The 20,123-nt window shown below is 41.7% G+C and overlaps 1 protein-coding gene across 2 annotated transcripts; it reads right to left on the reverse strand.

Annotated features, from left to right (window-relative positions):
• Positions 1-788: 788 nt before the first annotated feature.
• On the reverse strand, positions 789-20,095 carry WDR4 (WDR4 tRNA N7-guanosine methyltransferase non-catalytic subunit). Of its 2 annotated transcripts, none has more exons than XM_081003715.1 (11): positions 19,923-20,095; positions 18,656-18,718; positions 17,290-17,436; positions 15,748-15,904; positions 14,744-14,856; positions 13,876-13,936; positions 13,030-13,128; positions 11,540-11,604; positions 10,505-10,688; positions 9,854-9,923; positions 789-8,230 (listed from the first exon to the last, which is right to left on the reverse strand). In XM_081003715.1, the coding sequence occupies exons 1-11, from the start codon at positions 20,039-20,041 to the stop codon at positions 8,067-8,069; spliced, it is 1,242 nt and encodes a 413-aa protein (XP_080859841.1). In that variant the 5' UTR covers positions 20,042-20,095; the 3' UTR covers positions 789-8,066. The 2 variants fall into 2 exon arrangements, with proteins under 2 accessions (XP_080859841.1, XP_080859840.1); XM_081003714.1 differs by having other exon boundaries at positions 17,290-17,371; positions 19,923-20,080.
• Positions 20,096-20,123: the final 28 nt, after the last annotated feature.

Genomic DNA, 20,123 nt, shown 5'->3' on the forward strand with positions numbered 1-20,123 from the left:
TTTTCTCAGCTGCCCAGTGAATGTATGAAAAAGACTCTCGTTCCTCCTCAGGTGGATCTGATGTACATCCTACATGCACCCAAGCCCCACAATTCACATATATACAGGGAATCACCAGCACCTACATATCCGAACTGCAGGAAATGGCACTCAAGGGGCCTGTGCAATATGACAGATTTCCATGTACAAGATTCCCATTTTCAATATGGACAGAGAGGTCCCTGCTTTATTCACACCACTGAGGTCTGATTTTGCATTCCTATGTCAAGCCGATAACACAGGAAGCTGCTAAGCCATCCATCAACAAGCAATGCAGAGGGGGGAAAGGAGAACCAGATGGAAACATTGTGCTTCCCCTTAAGTGGCTATTGGAAAGTGACATGTAACAGGCGATTCCTTGTAAAATGAAAAATGCTTGAGGTATATAACGATAGCCAACTAACAGTAACATGTGTTCTTCTTGATAAGGGCTCCTTTTGTGAGGCTGCGTATCCCAATTAGTCTGAAGCCAAAGCTTTGAAATGTGCAGCTGAGGAAGCACATGGAGCAAAGTGAAAATGGGCTTCCTCAAGACTGTTTTTTTAGAGGATTTTCCAGTACTGTTTGCAAGGAGTAACACCTGTGTGATTAAAGTTCAGACTGGAATAAAATCGTGGCCGATAAAGCACTGCGCAGCTCTGAAAACAACCAGTCTTCTAAACTATTATACAATGGTATAATCAAATGGTATAATCAAATCTAGGCAATTGTTAACAAAACTTAACATATTATGAAAAGAAGCAAAGAAGGATGAGCACTTAATTTATTCATTTTTAAATGGAGACTATTTATAAATCGCCAGACTGCATCAATCCAGGATAATGCTCAGCCACATATTTTTTTGCTTATTTTTTCCTTTGGCATATATAATTTTTCTTGCTCTTTTTTCTTGTGTTTTTTTTCCCTTATTGTCAAAGAGAGAGAATCAGTGGGCGAAGAGAATTGATATAGCTCGTACCATTAAATAAACAAATATGAGCAGTCCTTGTATTTAAAAAGGTCTAGACTAATCTGACCTGCTGCCATACCTGATGGTGGCAGAAGGGCTTGTAATCAGGGAAAGGAACCAGATTTTTAATGAGAAAGTCACCCAGCTATTTTTGAATAGTAGATGAAAATACACTGACATAAAAACTGACTTATAAGGCACAGCATAATAGCTGTATTCATGATCCCACTAGGGCAGAGCCACACTATGCATTTAAAGCTTATTCACTGCACATTCCCAAAGCATCCTGGGAAATGCAGTTTGTTAAAGGTACTGGTAATTGCAGCTCTGTGGTGGGGAAACTGCAGTTCCCAGGGTGCCATGTGCTTTAAATGTGCATTGAATAAGCCTTATATGTACTTCAGCTGCTGCTTGGGGAATCTCCATTCTGTGATCACATCTGAATTCAATGGATGCTCTGGCCACTCTGCAGCAGGGATTTCCTATATTGTTATGAAATCTGATATTTCTAGATCTTCCCGGTCTGACATTTCTCTTCTTACATGGAAACCTTCTCCAACTTGGTACCTTCCAGATTTTTTGGGAGTGTAGATTTACTAATGCAAATTGCCTTGAGATGTCTAATGAGAAGTGACCCATAGATATCATAAATATCAATAAATAATACTAGCATGAATGTGCTAAAGGCTTGGGCTGATAGGAGTTGCAATCTGGAGGGCACCAGATTGGCAAAGCTTGTTTATGGGACCGATCCACTGCTATGAATCACAACACATACACAAACTTTTTAGTGCTTTAATACATTTTATTAATGTATTAAATACATTATTTATTTAATGTTAAACCACAGAGCCTAGGACTTGCCGATCAGAAGGTTGGCGGTTCGAATCTCCATGATGGGGTGAGCTCCCGTTGCTCGGTCCCTGCTCCTGCCAACCTAGCAGTTCGAAAGCACGTCAAAGTGCAAGTAGATAAATAGGTACTGCTCCAGCGGGAAGGTAAATGGCCCGTGCGCTGCTCTGGTTCTCCATAAGCAGCTTAGTCATGCTGGCCACATGACCCGGAAGCTCCCTCGGCCAATAAAGCGAGATGAGCGCCGCAACCCCAGAGTCGGCCACGACTGGACCTAATAGTCAGGGGTCCCTTTACCTTTACATATTAAATTAAATTGCCATTTAATTTATTACGTATTAAATTTAAACTGTCATTTACAATACACTGGGTAGAAGTCAATATCATGCTATTACAACTGTTCCATCTGCCACATGCAATGATCCCCCCTCTCCTTCCCCCACGCTCTTTCTGGGGGTCCTCTCATCCTCCCCGGGGGGGGGGCAAGGGCCCCCTTGTGCAAGCTGAAGTCCTTACGCAATGCTTCCATTGGTGTGGTATATTAGATGAACCCTGCACAGTATGTACTTTGAAAATAGTTTTTGTTTCCTGTTATCTGTTTTGTGCCTGCACTAGCAAAAGTGAACAGCGCTGCCTCTCGTCCTCCACATCCTTTCTAACCTGAAATGTATTTATCTCCCAAAGCCCTTGGGGAGATAAATACACGCCGGGCTCGAAAAGCAACTGAGGTGATGGAACCAACGCAAGTAGTTAAAATAAACTAGGTCTGCAGTTTTCTTTTCAACTGCTGCTATTGTTGTGATAGCGGCTCCCTTCCGTTCAATTACAGCATGCACAATTTTGCACCTGCAATTAATTGCCGGCATTTATCCTTCTGTGGGCTAAATTGCAGCTGCAGAAGCAGAGACAGTAACTGAAATGCCGCTGAAGATCAGACTAATATATGCCTCACGCATAACTACATCAGACTTAATTCTATGCTTCGCAGGCTTTTAAAAACCTATTATAAGGTAATTAATATCAAATCTACTTTTTCAGCCGTTTTTCAAGCTGAGGATACTCTCAGGGGTTCTTTGTCACCGGAACAATCAGCAAGAGCCACACCAGATCTCGAAAGTCTTTTTGGGAGCCCAATCAGACGTGTACGAGTTTGTTAAACATGAGCTGGGCTACAGAGAGGGTGGGATAGGTCAATGTTTAATATAAAATGGAGCGCACCTGCCTTACTCACTACTGTGCTTTCAGCTGGTTTTCCCCAGCCCACTTCCAGTGCTGAAAGGGAGCCAGGCAGGGGTGTTGATGGCAAGCAGCAGAATACCAATGAATATTTAGGGCCGGGGAAATGGTAATGTGTGGAAGCTGAGGTGCCAAATGTGCATGCAGAAAAATCGGAGCTGAACAGCTCATTTACGATATGAGGCCCTGTCTGGAAGCACCTGCATTCTCCTAGAGATGAAATTTAAAATAATAATAATAATGGATTGATTCGAAGAAATGTGAGCACAACTCTGAGTAGAACACTCAGGCACTGCACCACTCCGGTGCCGGATGAATACTTATTTATTTAGTGTTTCCAGGCTAATCTAATTTCCCAAGGAAATCCTTTTGTTTTTCTCAAAGAAATCCGACAGCTGGAAAAAAACAGCAAAAAGAAATCCCTGTTGCTTCAGCATTTCACAGAGCTCCTCAAAGACATGCTCCAAGCCACCTAAGAGCATTTTAGAAAGCATCTTCCCCTAAGATAACGCAGAGACAGTGACTGAACAGAAACAGACACCAAAAATAGAGACAGTTGGAGCATACATAGTTAAGTGAGAAATGCAGTCCCCTATTGGACAGTGCCCATGCCGTCACTGGCAGTGAACTTCCTTTCCCAAAGCTGTGTCGTTATGTGAATGGTTAGAACATTTGATTGAGAACTGCTCGCCTACTAGTATTTTTTCAAAACATAGCTCTAAAAGCAGCCATGTACTGCTGTCTTTCCATTTAAAAAGAAAAATCAGTACGGGGGTGTTTGTACTGTCTGTGCATACGTAGCACTGGAGAACTCATTCAACCTCTTCCCCTTTCCCCCCCTAATGGTGAACAGCAACATCTTGAGGGACAACAGCCTTCCTCCTCTCTCCACCAGGAGGGGATAAGCCCTACTTGGGTCACTCAGTTCCCATGGAGCAGGAGTAGAACTACTTTCTCACCCCCACCAGTTATGCAGTGGGGGCACACCTGCAGAAGGAAGCCTGTCCTACACATGTAGGGTTGTTCACACAATGAGGAGTACCTGTGTACATAGATAAAACTCCCCTTTCCAGACAACGCATGTTGGTGCCAGCAAGGCCACTGGGACGAGGGGCGCTTGTGATGGCAGCTTTGTTTTCCAACTCCATGGGATTGTAACAGTGTGAACTGAATCCCTGACTAGGGCTACAGTATGTGCAGCCTGTTCAAAAAGGCAGGCAGCTTCAAAAACGTATTATTTCATGCACAAAAGCTGTAACTTGCAAGGCAGAGTGTTCCACACACGTTACTTTTTTCTGTCCAAAGGACAGTAACCAAGTCCTTGCACTGAAAAACCAGGCAACTGGCTTAGTATTGCATCTGAAATATATTTCTGATATATTGCACATGGGGCTCTCTCTCTCTCTCTCTCTTTTTAAAGAGAATGAATACATTCTGGAATCTTAAAAAAAAATAAAACTCAGTGCTCATAACAAATGCAACATCTACTATATTTCATGTGCTTTATATTCATTTAAGCACACAAAGCACTGACCTAACAATGAAAAGAACAAAGAGCACCAGCATGCAAATATTCTCCTTTATCCTTCCCAACAAAGAATCCACCTATTTGCCTCACAGAATGTGGGTGGGTAACTAAGCAGGGAGTGCTTAACTAGGAAGCAGCAGCTCTGAAACAAACAGAACCGTCAGAATGAGAGTGTGTGCTGTACCAAAACACGGTCACAGACTCTTTAATAGACCCTTTTAAGTTGCAATTTGAAGTTTCTTTAGAGCACAGCCTTCCGCATGACGACAATCTCATTTGGAATAGTTTGGACAAAGGAAAGAGAAGAATTACCTACTTACCGGTATAACTGAACATTCTGATTACAGGCACTAATTTGTACAGCACAAAATGTGACAATTGTTTGGGTGAGTGTCCTGTGCATGGGTTTTATCTGGAACAGGACACCCAGGCGTTTTGGTGAAAACTCTTATGAGACAACAAAGGAGTCTGGGCCACTCCAATATTTCATTGAGATACCACACAGACTACTTTTTGCCAGGAGCACAGCAAATAAAAGGAACTGCAGATTGCTACTGGACTACAAGGGTTACTTGGCAGCATCTTCCATGGTTTTCAGAAAGACAATACCCAGCTATTGCTTTAAAAGTTCACAGGTTAAATCACTGTTCTCCAACAAAGTAGTTCTGTTAGCTCAAGGGTTTCCATTTATGTAATGCAACTTGTCCACTTCCCACACACCCTCCGGAGGGTTGGGGAAAGCTGCAGAACAGATTTAGGGAGCATGCATATATTAGTGAAAATAACACACCAAAATGCACTATTTTGGTGGAAATTGCTTTGCAAAAATGTGTGTTAGGCAAAACATACACATCCCAATCAGTGAATACTTGGAGAAATCCACACTAAAATGCTGGACTTTCATGAGGGCTTTGTAAAGAAAATCACAAACTGATGTGGGAATGTGGAGAAGTGAACGTAAGACCGCAAAAGCCATCTCAGACCCTATGATCTGCAGGTAAGGCGTGGTTACCAAGGACAACCCAGCAGCCAGTGACCTATGACTGGGCCTTTTCAGTGATGGTTTTCCATTTGTAGAATGACCTCCCTATGAGGTGCATCTGTCTCTATCACTGTCAGCTTTCAGGTTGAGAAACACTGCATTAAATTACCAGGAATATTCATAAACCAGAAAATAATCCTATTGAGGTCAATGATTAATCAGCTCAGTAATGGTACTGGCAATCCACAGCTCTCCACTCCTGCTCATGTTCACCACTGCTTAAGATGCTGCTTAAAACTCAGGGCAAACTTAACAGGCTGAGATCCAACACTGTTTGTGTAGACAAGCTTTGTGTAACAATTGCAAGTTGAGTTCAGAATCTACCTCAAGGACTTGGATGGCTCCAAACCAGGAGCTGCGCATGTCCTGTGGGGGTTTAGACTCTGAACATTACAAACGCCAAAATTCCCTTTGGTTTCAGAAGCCGTGCGGAAGGCAATGACTTACTGCTCGAGAAAAGGCACCGCAATGATATGCTGCATGCACATAACCACTTGTGCAATTGTTTTGATCCAGGTCTGGAAACCCTGTCCCTTAGACATTGCCAGCAGGAGCCTCATCAAACCTATAGCCTTTTCTCTCGTCTTTTCCTTGATTGTACTATGTGCAGTTTCCAGGTTCGTTCTCAACAGGCCTCCTGATGAGAAATACCATTCAAAAGCAGCTGGGGCAATCACTACCTGTAACTGTCTCAACCTTATGAAATGGAATTCTGAATACCCTGAAACAGCTGAGATGCACAGGCAGTCTTCTAAGTGACAGAATGCTGTGACCACATATTACGGCTTGTTTACAGCATATTATTCATTCAGTGATATGCCGTTTGTATGCCAGTATGGTATATACTGTATAAGAACACTTCAGCGCCTCTCACAATCTAAAGCAGAATCTATGAAATAAAATTCTTTAACTTCATATTATTATTTTTAAAAAAGACACACAAGCTGGCAAGTTGCAGTCTAAATCACAGCTCAAAAGTATGGATACTTTTTCCCATAGTAAAAAGGTCGCCTTAATTTAGTTCAAAAACAAACAAACCCACCCATCCAGCTATCAAACAGAGATTCCTTCTAGAGAAAATTGCCCCGTTGTCAAAGGACAACTCCAGCAATGGAATCCCATTTTTGGTCCAGTAGGTCACTACACTCATCTTACACTACAAAGTAGGGTAAAAGGTAAAGGTAAAGGAGCCCTGGATGGTTAAGTCCAGTCAAAAGCGACTATGGGGTTGTGGCGCTCATCTCGCTTTCAGGCCGAGGGAGCCAGCGTTTGTCCACAGACAGTTTTCCGGGTCATGTGGCCAGAATGACTAAACCACCACTGGTGCACGGAGGACCGTGACGAGTGTCAGAGCGCCTGGAAATGCCGTTTACCCTCCTGACACAACAGTACCTATTTATCTACTTGCAATGGCGTGCTTTCAAACTGCTAGGTTGGCAGGAACTGGGACAATGGGAGCTCACCCCGTTGCGGGGATTCAAACTGCCGACCTTCCAATCAGCAACCCCGAGGCTCAGTGGTTTAGACCACAGTGCCACCCGCGGTCCCAGCACTACAAAGTAATTCATTACCTTCACTATGAAGATACTGTGTTTCCACCAGTTTAAATGCACTGGAGGAGAACTGTGGTTATGCAGGGACTCCACATTTATGATTTGTTGCACAATGAAGTCACCCCATGAAAGGTGAGCTCTGAGAATTATCCAAGGATATTTTGGCTTTGGTCATGTACATCCTTAGCTAGTAACTAGAACAGTCAAAAGGATTGCTTCCAACTGGAAGGGGAAGCTAACTCCAGGCTTGCGTGGCACAGTGGGATGCAGTGAGCTCCCCAGACACCCCTGGGGAACATTGACAGGATTTTTGCCTCATAAATCCTGGCTTTTCCCTGCCTGAACCTCCTTGCTGTCGACAGAGGGCAGCAAGGAGCAACCACCATTGACTTGTGAAGTGTCTGGAAACCTCCTCCATCCATTCCTGCTCTCCACCTTCTTTCTGGACAGAGGAGGACTGAAGGACGTAAGGTAGGAATTGTTGGGTGAGCTTTAGGGGCTTGTACTTGACAGAGGGTTCTCACTATGGCTTATGTGGCACATGTACAAAAGCAGAACCAAGAAAGGCTTTCAGCTTGGAGGAGAAAGTTTTGCAGTGTGTCCTCTTCCTCGCCATGCATCACAATGTCATCACCCAATGACATCAACGCTGTCAGTCAAGGCAGGCAGCTAGAAAGAATTTGCAGAGGACATATTTATCACTGACAAGGCAAGGAAGTGTCACCATAATAAGGCTAGACGTGTTAATATTTGCGCTTTGTAGCCAGCTTGTTCTTCAGTGTGCCAAGTGATTCAGTAGTTCTCAAAGCAGCTTCTTCCAATGCACTGCAAGTCACAACCAAATTTTGCACTGAGCAAGGATGCTGCTCATGTTTTGAGCTTCTTTGTCTGCCCATTTGATTCATGCTGCAGGTCCTTTCTCTTACTCTTCCGCTGCTGAAGTCTCTCTTCTTTCTTTTGGAGGTAAACAGCCATGTTATCAAAAGAAGCCTTGTAGAGATTTTGGTAGCAACTTTCTTTGCCAACGGAGCCTGTAGAAGAGAGAATTGGAACAGGCTCATAGGCATGTGTTTTCCACGCACTGAGGGTCTGTTTTCTGTGCATGTCAAGAAAGGAGACTTAAAACCTTAAAATCTGAATTTGTACAACCAATAATAAGCCAGTGTGAGTACTAAAGGGGCACTGGGTGCTTTGGGAAGGAGAAAATAGGCAACTACAAATACTAAGAAAGTAAAAATTGCTTTGTTAGATTAGGCCATGGTCTTGGCTTTCTGTCTTGAACTGTGACCATGATTTTGGTTTTTTTTAATGACATTAATTAGTACGCTGCCCCGTTACCCCAGAGAAGTCACATGTGTTATAACAGAAGCTGATCTGGCTCAGTAGAGAAGATAATAAAAAATAATAATTTACATATCTATTAGCCTTTCCACTTGACTGGACAACATTAAGGCTTTGCTAGATTTTCTTTTCAGCAACAATTCATTCAAGGTTTAAATATTCCTCTCCCATCTCGTAACAGAAGAGAAACTGTGATCGTCTGCTGAAGAATTATCAAAGCTGGAGGGGGGCAGACAGCTATTAACAATTTGACAATAAAAAGATAACTACCTTTTCTATAGGGGTAAAGACACTAATTAAGCATCTGGAACAGGACTCAACTATCAAGCTCCCTTGTGCTAATTAGCTGCAATAATCACTGTAATCTTAATAGCCCCTTTCCCCCAGCTGCTGATACACTTAGGATCTATGCATGGAACTATAATTTGAGATCTAGGAAAACTATTTTGCTGTGTTCTCCCATTATTCAATGGTTTTTTTGTGGGTACTATCGATTAGCTGGATTTTTTAGATCTCACCTGACCTTACATGCAGCTCAAGGCAGCATGTAACAAAAACCAAAAAAGAGCTAGCTACCGAAGTATATTACTTTCTACCTTCAGGGAAATCTTTTCCGCAATGCTGAGGAACCTTAGCATCTTTGCCACATGACCCCACCCTGTTGCAAAGGATTCTGGGAATGTACACTCAGTCCAAGTGCTTAGGCCTATTGGACCAAGACAAAGGTGTACCCATCACAGTTTTGTGGCTATAAATTGCAAAGTTGTGTAGTGGATAACAGTGGGGGATGATTGCTCATGCTCATCATTACAGATTTTCTCAACATGGGAATTCCAGATTAGCTTTCAAATTATGTTAAATGTAACATCAATTAGCCTTTGGCCAATTAAACAATCTATGGCCATTTAAACTGTGGGAGGGGTTATTGTTTTTGTTCTTTACTGTTATATGTATTTTTGTATTTCTATATTGTAAACCACCTTGTGAACCTCAGATGAAGGGTGGCATAGAAATAATAATAATAATAATAATAATAATAATAATAATAATAATAATACCCTGGCTTTATAATACCTTTTCCACTCCCTTTCTCCCTCACATAATTACTCCGAAGGCTTGCCCAACATACCAAATCTCAGCTGACAGCAGGGATGGGTGAACTTCCATGCACTTTCACTCTCAGAACCAAGCCTCCTCAAAGCAACAAGGCTCTTATCTAAATCTAAAAAGTTTCTTTTTATGAATGCTGTGAGATGCACTCTCCTCAAATCCTACCTTGACACCCACTTTAAACGGTGTCTCAACCGCCTTACCTTCAAACGCTGTCCAGTTGTCACGGATGCACTTTGACATTTTAATCAACCCTCTCTCTTCAGTAGAAGACTGAAAAAAGGAAAGAAGGACAACTCTTGAAATCCCCATACCAAGCACATTGATTCTCATACAGGGAACCATGTGTTGGGCACAGCCCTCCCAAAATCTTCCATGATTTGCCCCAAACCGTGTGTGTGTGTGTGTTTCAATCTTTACACAAAGAGAAACTGACAACAAAAGAAGGAACAGGCATTCCACTCGTATTTTCAGATAAAGAAACCAAAGTAGCCCTATGTCACTGTTGTCTTGATCACCAAGCTGAGCTCTGGCACTGTGCCTTAGGCTGCTGTATATTGACCAGCATGAAAAATAAAAATGAAACATAATATTTACATGCTATTTGATTGGGCAACCATAGCTACACCATGTTCTTCTCAAGCTTGAGAGTGTTTATTGAAAACTGGTAACACTGTCAAAGGATGTTGCCAAATGGATCCAGCCAGTGCTACCTAGCCTTATGTGCAGATATTAAATAACTGACTCCCAAGCCAGCTCCAGTTCAATGCCCTTTTCCTGTATGAGTATCCCAAAGTTCTTTGCCTGACACCATAGCAGGGGAAGCCCAGCTGTAACCAGAAAGCTCCTCTCACCTGCCATTGTCCATTCACAGGCTGATAGAACAGAAGAGGTGTCTGCATGTCCTCCTGCAGAATCCAGAGCCCCCCTGTTTTCTCAAATGCAATGGCCCAGCCTTTGCAGATCAAGGGGATGTTCTGTTTGTGAATGAGTTTCTGAGCCTCGGGGTCAAGCTGGAAGATGGAAACTGTGGGAAGACTTTTCAGAAATGATCAGTAATGATTAGCGCTATCATTTTTACAGAGCACATTTCGCACACCAAGATTGCCTAGCGGGTTAAAACTATAACACATCAATCAAACTCTTAGAGACCTTGTGTAAAATGATTGTTGATTTGCCTGAATTTCACATAAGGCTTAAGTGTACAGATTTCTTCCGGTCTTGGCCAATGCATGCAATATGATCACCTCATGGAGCAGGGATGGGGAACCTGAGGGGCTCCAGAAGTTGCTGGACTACAGTTCCCATCATCTCTGATCTAGGGCTGGGGCTGATGGGAGTTGGAGTCCAACAACATCTGGAGAGCCAAAGATTTCCCATCCCTGTTGTAGAGGTTGCTGTAAGTCAAGGATATCCAACCGGTCGATCGCGAAAGCTCAACAACTTTGCTGACGCCTCCCCATAAGAAGCTCAACAACTGTGGGTCTCACTCCCTGCTATAAGTAATTGTTTATAATGTCCCCTTATGGTTCTACCTGACCAACAAGAATGTCCAGTTCATGGTAGCACACATCTCAGATATATGCAGGAGAACTGCCCATGTTCTAAGAAGAGATTTCCAAACATGCCGTGGATACAACAAAGCTAATATAGCGATGTGAGCATCAACCAAAATCAACTTCATTATATTATATTAACTCAGACAGGCTTAATATTATTGAAGCAAAATATCATTATCATGAACAAAGAAAAATCCACATTCTAGGTGGCCATGACTACGCTGCTTCCACAGTAATTTTAAAGCAACAGATATCTGACATGCCTAATAATGAAATTATGTAATTTGGCTGTTGCTTCCACAGTAATTTTAGATATTCTTTTCCTCTTACCAGTCATATAAAACGGCAATGTAATTTCCTTCACAACAATAGGCTGTCCTGGAGACTGCATATTTCTGATGAGGGAAAAGGAGATGCAATTAGAAACTTCTCAGGCAAGAGAGTTTGTAGGGGAAGAAGAGAAGGTAACAAAGAGAAAGCCTTCATGTCAAATTCAAAAGCCCTCTTCAGGTGTTCAAAGGTCCATACTCAAACTGGATAGGGAGTTTGAGTATCTTAGCCCTCTCCTCTCCTTTCCAAGTTGAGCATGAAGATCTGGAGGGGGGATTCTAACTGGATTTAGTTGAACATGATTAGAATCCTTCCCACAACTAGGAACTATGTACAGTTGCTGTAGCACAACGGTTGGGAGAGGAGGAGGTGAGGCCAGCATTCATGCTCCCCACCCCGGTTTGAGTCCCCAAAAATTATTCTGAATGCCTGAGGACTAAAGTCTTAATCTAAAGCAGAATACTATTTGCAGCAAGAGTCACACATCACAGCCAAACTGCACAGCCCCCTTCCACATTCTTGTCCTGAATCAAAGGCAGGCAGGTGAAAGGGAAGAGTAAATGGGCAAGACTGAAGGTGCCCATGACCATATTTAAATGGTGGATCCCAAGTATGCAAAAGTGTGTGTGGGGACGATGACAAAAAGTTGTCTCCAACACCCAGCACCAGTGAAACCAATAAGGGAAGCCTATAGCCAAAATAATTACCTTCCTTAGCTAGACTGGAAGCTCTCATGGTGGTATTCAGGGTTGGCCCAGCTTTCTTAGATATTATGCTGGGATAATCTAACCTTATACTTGTGTGAGGTTAACAAAAAGAAAACAGAAATATTCTCAAAATTAGTTTTCAGTTTATTTTTGCCCGTGATTTTTGTTTGCATGTTTGGTTCTCTTATTTGCTTGGACACTTAATGCGGATGATGACCCACAGGAAGCCACAGTTTGATCTAATGGGTTGGGTGCCTGCCTTCTTCTCACATTATAACTCAACTTCTGGATGCAATTGCTGCCCTTACAACACCAGCCCATATGCCCCTTAGGAAGAGAGGTATGCAATTTTAGCATGTCAGATTGCAATGTGTATGCACGTAGACAAAAAAACGCCCACTTCATATCACCAATTCAAGTATTAAAAAAAGGTTGACAATTAAATGAAGGATGAAATAGATTCTGAAGCATTTTTTAAAAAATAAATACATCTGCAAACACCCGAAGCTATTTCACTTCAGACCAACAGCTTTTCAGAGCAGCGCAATGGTTTTATTCTCAATGTAATCTTGGGGAGAAAGGCGGCCAAAAGGTTTGTGGTGCTTTGCACATCGTGTTGAGGAACTACAAAAAGCCCTCCTTGTCATTCTGGGATTAGATTTTCTGTAGTTTAAAATTTACTCTCACCTCACCTACACATACCATTCTGAAAGCAAGTTTGCCTGGAAAGATGCAGAGACACACAGAGAGAGATATTCACATGTTCACAGAAAAATGCATTACCTTCTCATTTGGGGGAGCCTCAGATGTACTCAAACTACTCAGACGACAGCAGTGCACTTCCTTCCCACTTTTGTATTCCCAGAGCCTCAATGTGCAGTCCTGGGGAAGGGGGTACAGTTCAAAAGAGAGAGGCTGATTAACACTGCTTCTGTCAAGAAGAAGACAGCCATACATGTATGCACACACTCTCAACAGAATCAGATACCTGAGGCCCCTCAAATGTTGTTGGGCCACAGCTCCTGTCAGCACGGCCAATGGTCAGGGATGATCAAAGAGCCAAGCTTTAAATCCCCACACAGCCATGAAGCTCACTGACTGAGAGACAATGACTGGTCCAAGGTCGATGCCACAGGATTGTTGGAAAGATAAAAGTGGGAAGAGAACCATTTATGCCACTTTGAGCTCCTTAGAGGAGAATATGGGACAGAAATGGAATAGTGATAATAAAATTAAAATAAAAGAGTGGGAGTTGTAGTCGAGCAACATGTCACAGATCACAGGTTCCTCAGTCCTACTCTATGAAGTGAAAAAGGCCTATTCTTAAATGCATTCAACTTTAAATGGCAAAACCACCCAAGACAAAAATACAGCAGTGTTCTGTGAACATTCATTGTAGTTATGTTTTACATTTCCTTATTATGGTAATCAGGATTAGATGATACTAAGAAAGCACTTAGAAAAGTTGGCAGCTTCCTCCTCACCTCCCTAAAGGATGCTCCTGTTCCAGAAAAGTGTTTAGAGAAGGAACATAAAGCAACTACAGTATTTTACCCTCAGCAAGGGAGGAAAATGTGTAAGCAACCTACTAAAATTCCAGATGTAAAATGCCTCAGACAACATACATACCCCAGAAGCTGATAAGAGAAGTTCTGGATAGTTTGGTATTACAAATATTTTGCTGACAAATCTAGGAGGAAAAAAAGGTCAATGTTTGTGGTGTACATTCCTAATGCAAGCAAAAAGTAATAAAGTGTGAGGTGAAACATCAGCATAGCAACAGAAGGCTCTATACTGGATTAGATCACTATGTTATCTTTTAGGTCAGGAAAAATGCACACGAACCAATTAACTACCAGTATCACTGTTTAGAAAATAGATTAGAAAGAGCAAAACCCAAACGATGAAAAAGTGCCAGAGCATTTTAAAGAGTTTTCTGGGACAGGGGAAGATTGTAGTGCAGTATCCAAATGTACTCAATAATGAAAGCCACCTGATATGAATTTTGATTAATAGAGAGTTGGAAAGGCTCCACTGTGTGAGTTTGTGTAAGTGGGAGCTCAACTCCTAATGTTGTCCTTACCTGACAGAACCAAGAGCTACAAGGGAGGCAGCATCTCATCCAGACCAGCTCTTTGGGCTTAGAGAGCAATTGTTGAAGAGCCTGGACAGGTCCAACCTCTTCTTGAAACTCTCTAGTGTGGGTTGGGGGAATCCACAATCTCCTCAGACAGCTTAAGGGTAGCCATCGTGGTGCCCTCTCAGTGTTGCTGGACTCCAGCTCCAGCCAGTTCCATGAGCCTCGGCACACATGGTCAATAGACAGGGATTGTGGGGGTGGCAGTCCATCAACATTGGCAGGGCACCCCACTGGCTAGCTTGCTGTGTAGCACTGATCTTAAAATATGTCTTCCTACCTCCCCTCTCCCCGCTCCCCTTATAAACAGGGTGCTCTTCCCTTCTCCTCATGTTGCAGACTTTCTACAACTGCACTTACTCTCTGTGTCCCAGGCAGAAGGACACAATGTTATGTGGCGCTCTAGTCAAACTAACTCGTATCTTCTCATCACGGTCAGCGGTCAGGATATACTGGTCATCGGGACTCAGCGCCTAATGACACAACACAGGTCACCATGAAACAGCCCAGGAGCCTTTGCGGCATGCAGACACATATGGGAAATAAGTACACATCTACCAGTTTGGTTTCAGGTCTCTTTGGTTTCAGATTGACAAGACTTGGAAAAAAAGTCTACAAAAGCTACTAGTCTTGAACATTTTGCTGGCCTGTTTAGTCACACTTGTCTGTGCTTATTTGTAACACACTGTGACACACAGAAACAACTACATTTTCTTCCAAATTACAAGTTCTCCTCAAGTGCGTAAGAGTCCCCTGGAGATGACCCTTACTCACTGCAGGAAGCAAAACTAGGGGTTCCTGACAATCCTGCCACACAAAACATAAAAAGGTTGGTTAAATTTATGATGCAAGCAAAAGCTGGGTAAGTTTTTAATAAGCGATAACCAAAGATAATAATAATCTGGCTATCTATCTGGTTTTGCTCAAGAACAGACACATTGAAAATAATGAACACGACTAACTTAGGTCCCTTAATTTTAATGGCATTACTCTGAGTAAAACTTTGTTGACTATCAGCCATTGTTTTCAAATGAGGTAGCTGAAACTTCATATTTAACAATAGGTTTACAACCCAAACTTATTTTAGATATCTTAAACATTTTTATACTATTCAAACCCATTCAAATCAAGTCTTCTGGATTGTTCACAAAACAATATAAAGGAATAGTCAAACACAGAACACACATTTATGTTGAAAATAGTTTTGTTGAGTTCACTGAGCTTTTTCCACTGTAACTGTGCAGACCCAATGAATTCAGGGGAAATTAATTTAAAATGAACATGCTTAGGACTGGGCTGTATATTTATGCTTGGGACTCTTTAAATAAACAAAGATGGTATTGAACCAGAAATTGCATACATACCACATCCAACAGAAGAGACAAGTGACCAAGTTCAATTGTTCCTGCATTTTCAGGCTCTGTTGTTGAGTACGAATAGACATCACCTGATTTGTCAGCAACTAGTATCTTATCTTCTGCCGCTGTTATAATCAGGGAAGTACATCTTCTAATGACAGACCTGGAATGAAGAACTGACACTAATTAGGGTCCAAAACTTCCTCTTTGGAAGATTAGACTTTATAACTATATTATGTTTGCATATCACATTCTGATTGCTAAATTTGGGGCCAGGAAGGCATTTTCCCAGAGAATGGCCACATAATTTGCATGAAGATCTGCAGAAACTGAAGGAAATTAACAATGTGTTTTGATCATGTCACAAACTTTATAGCAGACCAAACCTATATGAATTAACTCCTTACTAATAATTACTTGAAAAGGGTTATTGGTAGCCAGGGGAAATAAGGCACTGCAGCTACAGAATTTTAGAAAGCCTGCCTTTTGGTCTTTCTGGAAGTGGTAACAGAAGATCTCAAAAGAGAAGGGCATAATAATCCCAGTGAGAATCCAGCACCAAAGGAGTTTAAAGGGTATGCATGCAGCACAGTTCTAAATCCTAGGAATAAAATTCATTCATTCATTTATGACCACTCTTAACCTGACCTTAATCTTAACCCCAATTTAATCCTACTCTTATTCCCATCACCACACACTGGACTAGCAAAAAAAGGACTCCTTTGCTTTGTCCCTATTTTTTCCTAACTTTTAAATGAATATAACTTGACACATTCGCCCACAATGTAGTCTCTTTTTAGAGCTGAAAGGAAGTATAGAAAGATTTTTAAAAAATAAATAAACTTCTGACACCAAAATAAATTTCTGTTCTTCATACTGGGTTGGGAGGTGGGGGGCCCTTTTATCTGAATTACAGAATGGATAGAATGTATCAAGTCACAATATAGAGAGTTCATGATCAGGTACCTGTGAAATCTTGCACATTTTTAGTGAGGATTATCATGACTAAGAACAAAGTGATTGTGAAATCATCTGAGTTTCAAAAACAACTTGCAGTGTAGTGCAACAAAGTTAATAAATTATGTTACGGAGCTGCTCTTCAGCTGTAATTTTCAGAGCAGCTTACAAAAAACACATAAAATAAAATAATACAACCAAGCAAACAAATAGCAGGCAGCTAAAACCAGCATAAAGATAAAGCACAGAAGGCTAAAACCAGATTTTATTTAATCTCTTAAAAACATTCCAAAATTTAATCACCAATTTAGCTTAAGCCTTTTGTGAACGGAAAAAAGAACTAGGTGCAGCGTAAAGTTTTAGACTTGAGTGAGGGAGATCTGAGTGACTTTGACCAAACAACATAGGTTGCCCGTCCCTGCACTAGAGGAAGTGAAGGACACCAATAATGGGTAACTTTTCTATCAGTAAAGTTAAATATACTGATCAGTTACAGAAAATGATCAAGAAATGTAAAGAAGTTTGTCTTAAAACAGCTCTTATTTATATGTGGGTACAAATATTTCTCCTGAAGTGCCTTCCTTTCCATACCTTACACTCAGACATTCCCAAGACGGTTTCGTACAAAAAAGGATCAGTCGTTTGTTGTCATCAGTCAGAGCAAAGTAGGTTCCTGATGAAGAAAACGTGCAGGCAAGGATATCGTTATTTGCTTCACCCGCTGACTTTCCGTCATCTCTAAAAACAATGAGAAAGAAAAAAAATATTCAAGACCTAGAGGTTTTGCACCCAGTTACCTCAGACTGCTAAGAACAGGAATTGCTATTTAGTAAGTTTGATCAATACAACATTCATTTATTGACTAGAGTATCTGTACTACTAAGTAAATGGATACCTTATGGAATTATGTTTTCTATTATTTCAGAGGGTATCCTTCCTTCCACAAGTGTGCAGTAAGATCAGATTTTTAAAAAACTTTACACACCAAATCCTTTCTTATAAACAATGGTGAAGGCAGTGCTCATGGTCAAAACAGAGATATCTATAGCCCACCCCCCAATGGCAGATGATGGGGTAGCAGCAAAGAGGCCTTCCTTCTTATTTAAAAAAAAACATTTTACGGCTAGGAGGCAGCCAGTCAGGAATATACATGTTTGCAGATATTCACTGTACTATTTTTACTTTAAAATAGCTGAACAGTACAGTGTGGTGTAGTGGTTAAGAGTGGTAGACTCGTAATCTGGTGAAACCAGGTTCGTGTCCCCACTCCTCACATGCAATTGCTGGGTGACCTTGGGTCAGTCACACTTCTCTGAAGTCTCTCAGCCTCACTCACTTCACAGAGTGTTTGTTGTGGGAGAGTTGGGGAAAGGAGATTGCTTTGAGACTCCTTAGGGTAGTGATAAAGCTGAATCCAAACTCCTCTTCTTCAGTACTCATTCCCAAGTAAATGCACTGAGCATCAGGGCAGCAGAAGCAAGCACCATTTTATCTGTGTAGGTGCTATGATTTAAGTGAGTTTTAAAAATGACAAACTGCACATGCCCAGCACACTTTTTATTATTAGGGTAGTCAAATAGTTTTTTGCTTGGTATATTTCTCTAACTGATCAGGGATGTGGAAGCACTTGTAAAGTGTGGAATGGTGGTGGAAGGGAGAAATATTAAATTATGTAGTTCACAACTGAAGAAAAACACACGACCATTTAAAACCCCATCCCATGCCGGACTATTGAGTCCAAGGTTTAGAATCACTTAGCTGCATCACTGCACATAAGTAGTTTGTATTCCTCAATTTGTTTTTGTATTTTATGTGACATTGGTGGTAGCGGCAACATTTATTCTCAGCTACAAACAACAACTCTAAGAGATGTAAATGTCATTCAACAGAGTTTCTGAATAAATGGGAATGCAGCGGATTTCCTACTGCAGATTAAGGAAAAATTAAACAGTCTTACCCTTGATTCTGTTGAAGTTTCTCTGTTGCTGTGGAACAGTCATAAATGAAAATATCTTCATTCCTGGAAATTATATAATTACATCAGGTCAGTATTTTCCAATAAGCATAGTATCAGTTGTGTCTCATCTTACTTACCATGCCTTTTTAAACAGTAAAATTTCAAAATTAATGAGGTTTTCTGTTTCATTTTATTGCAGAGGAACATATAGACATGGAAAATACTAGGGCAGAAAACACAGAGAAGTTTTAGAATCTTTTATGAAAAATATCTTTTACATGGTTCTTTTTTTTCAGACTTCTGCATTATTACCACAGATGTCTGTACCTCTATACAGTAAATGTAATTAAATGGTCCATTATTTATTGGCCAGAGACTGATACAGAGCTTCCTTATAGCACAGCTTTATACATGTCCACTCAGAAGTATATCCCATTGAGTTAAATGGGATTTACCCATTTCACAGTTCAATTACAGAATCCGTCTATTAAGAGGGATCAGGTAGTAACCATGGGAAGTTAGAAAACAATAGGAGTGGAGGCCTATTGTCAGCACTAACAATACACTGTTTACCTAGAGTAGCTGACTCAAAATAAAGCAACTCATTATATAATATCTTGAAACCCAAGTGATCATATATTTTCAGAAGAGCAGTGGGTAATACATTCTCCAAAGCAGAAAATGTGCAGAAAATAAGAAGCAGAGAACGTGCGTACTCTGATTGCTTTTACTTCTGAAAGCATTATCTATTTTGGAACCTTTTTAGCAGGAAAAAACATGTAAATTCAATCATCCTAAACCTATAAGGATGGAGAAAGGCTGACCACCCCCTTCATCCGACCAGCATTTCATTTGTCGGAAGAGCACTGCAGCCTATTTCCTCTAATTATATAGATCAGCGTTGTCCCTCAACTTTTCTAAGTTGATCAGCATTATGCACACTGACCAGCTGCCTGGATAAACTGTGTGCACACTGCCACCGGTTATTGATCCTGACCCACTGTGAGTATAAAAGGAGGGCAGCTTTGAAGTAACTGATCAGAATTAAAGGGTCACCCGGTTACCGCTTTACACACTCCGTTAAAGAAACACACAACCCTTCTCACACAGCGGCTGCCTTACAGCGGAATCTTAACCGTGCCTACTCAGAGTAAGTTCAATGGTAAATGCGGTTAGGGCTGAAGTCTCAGCAGATATATAGACAAGACGACGGGAGAGCGAGGCTAGAAGAGGCTGAACAAGAGCTCCTCGGCCCGGTTTCACTCACCCAGGCTCTTTGTAAAGGGCCGCCAAGAGCTTGGCTCCACCGGTGACCACCATCAGGTCCCCGCAGACCGCCAGCTCCGGGGAAGAACCCGCAACCCCGGCGGGGTCAGCCGCCTCCATGCCCGACAACAGAGCCGCGTGCGGAAAGCCACACAGGCGTCGCCGGCAAATGACGTCACTGCGGGACTCCTTGGCAAGGGCC

This window comes from Podarcis pityusensis, assembly GCF_964106645.2.
Source record: "Podarcis pityusensis genome assembly, chromosome: 4".
NCBI classification, from domain to species: Eukaryota; Metazoa; Chordata; class Lepidosauria; order Squamata; family Lacertidae; genus Podarcis; species Podarcis pityusensis.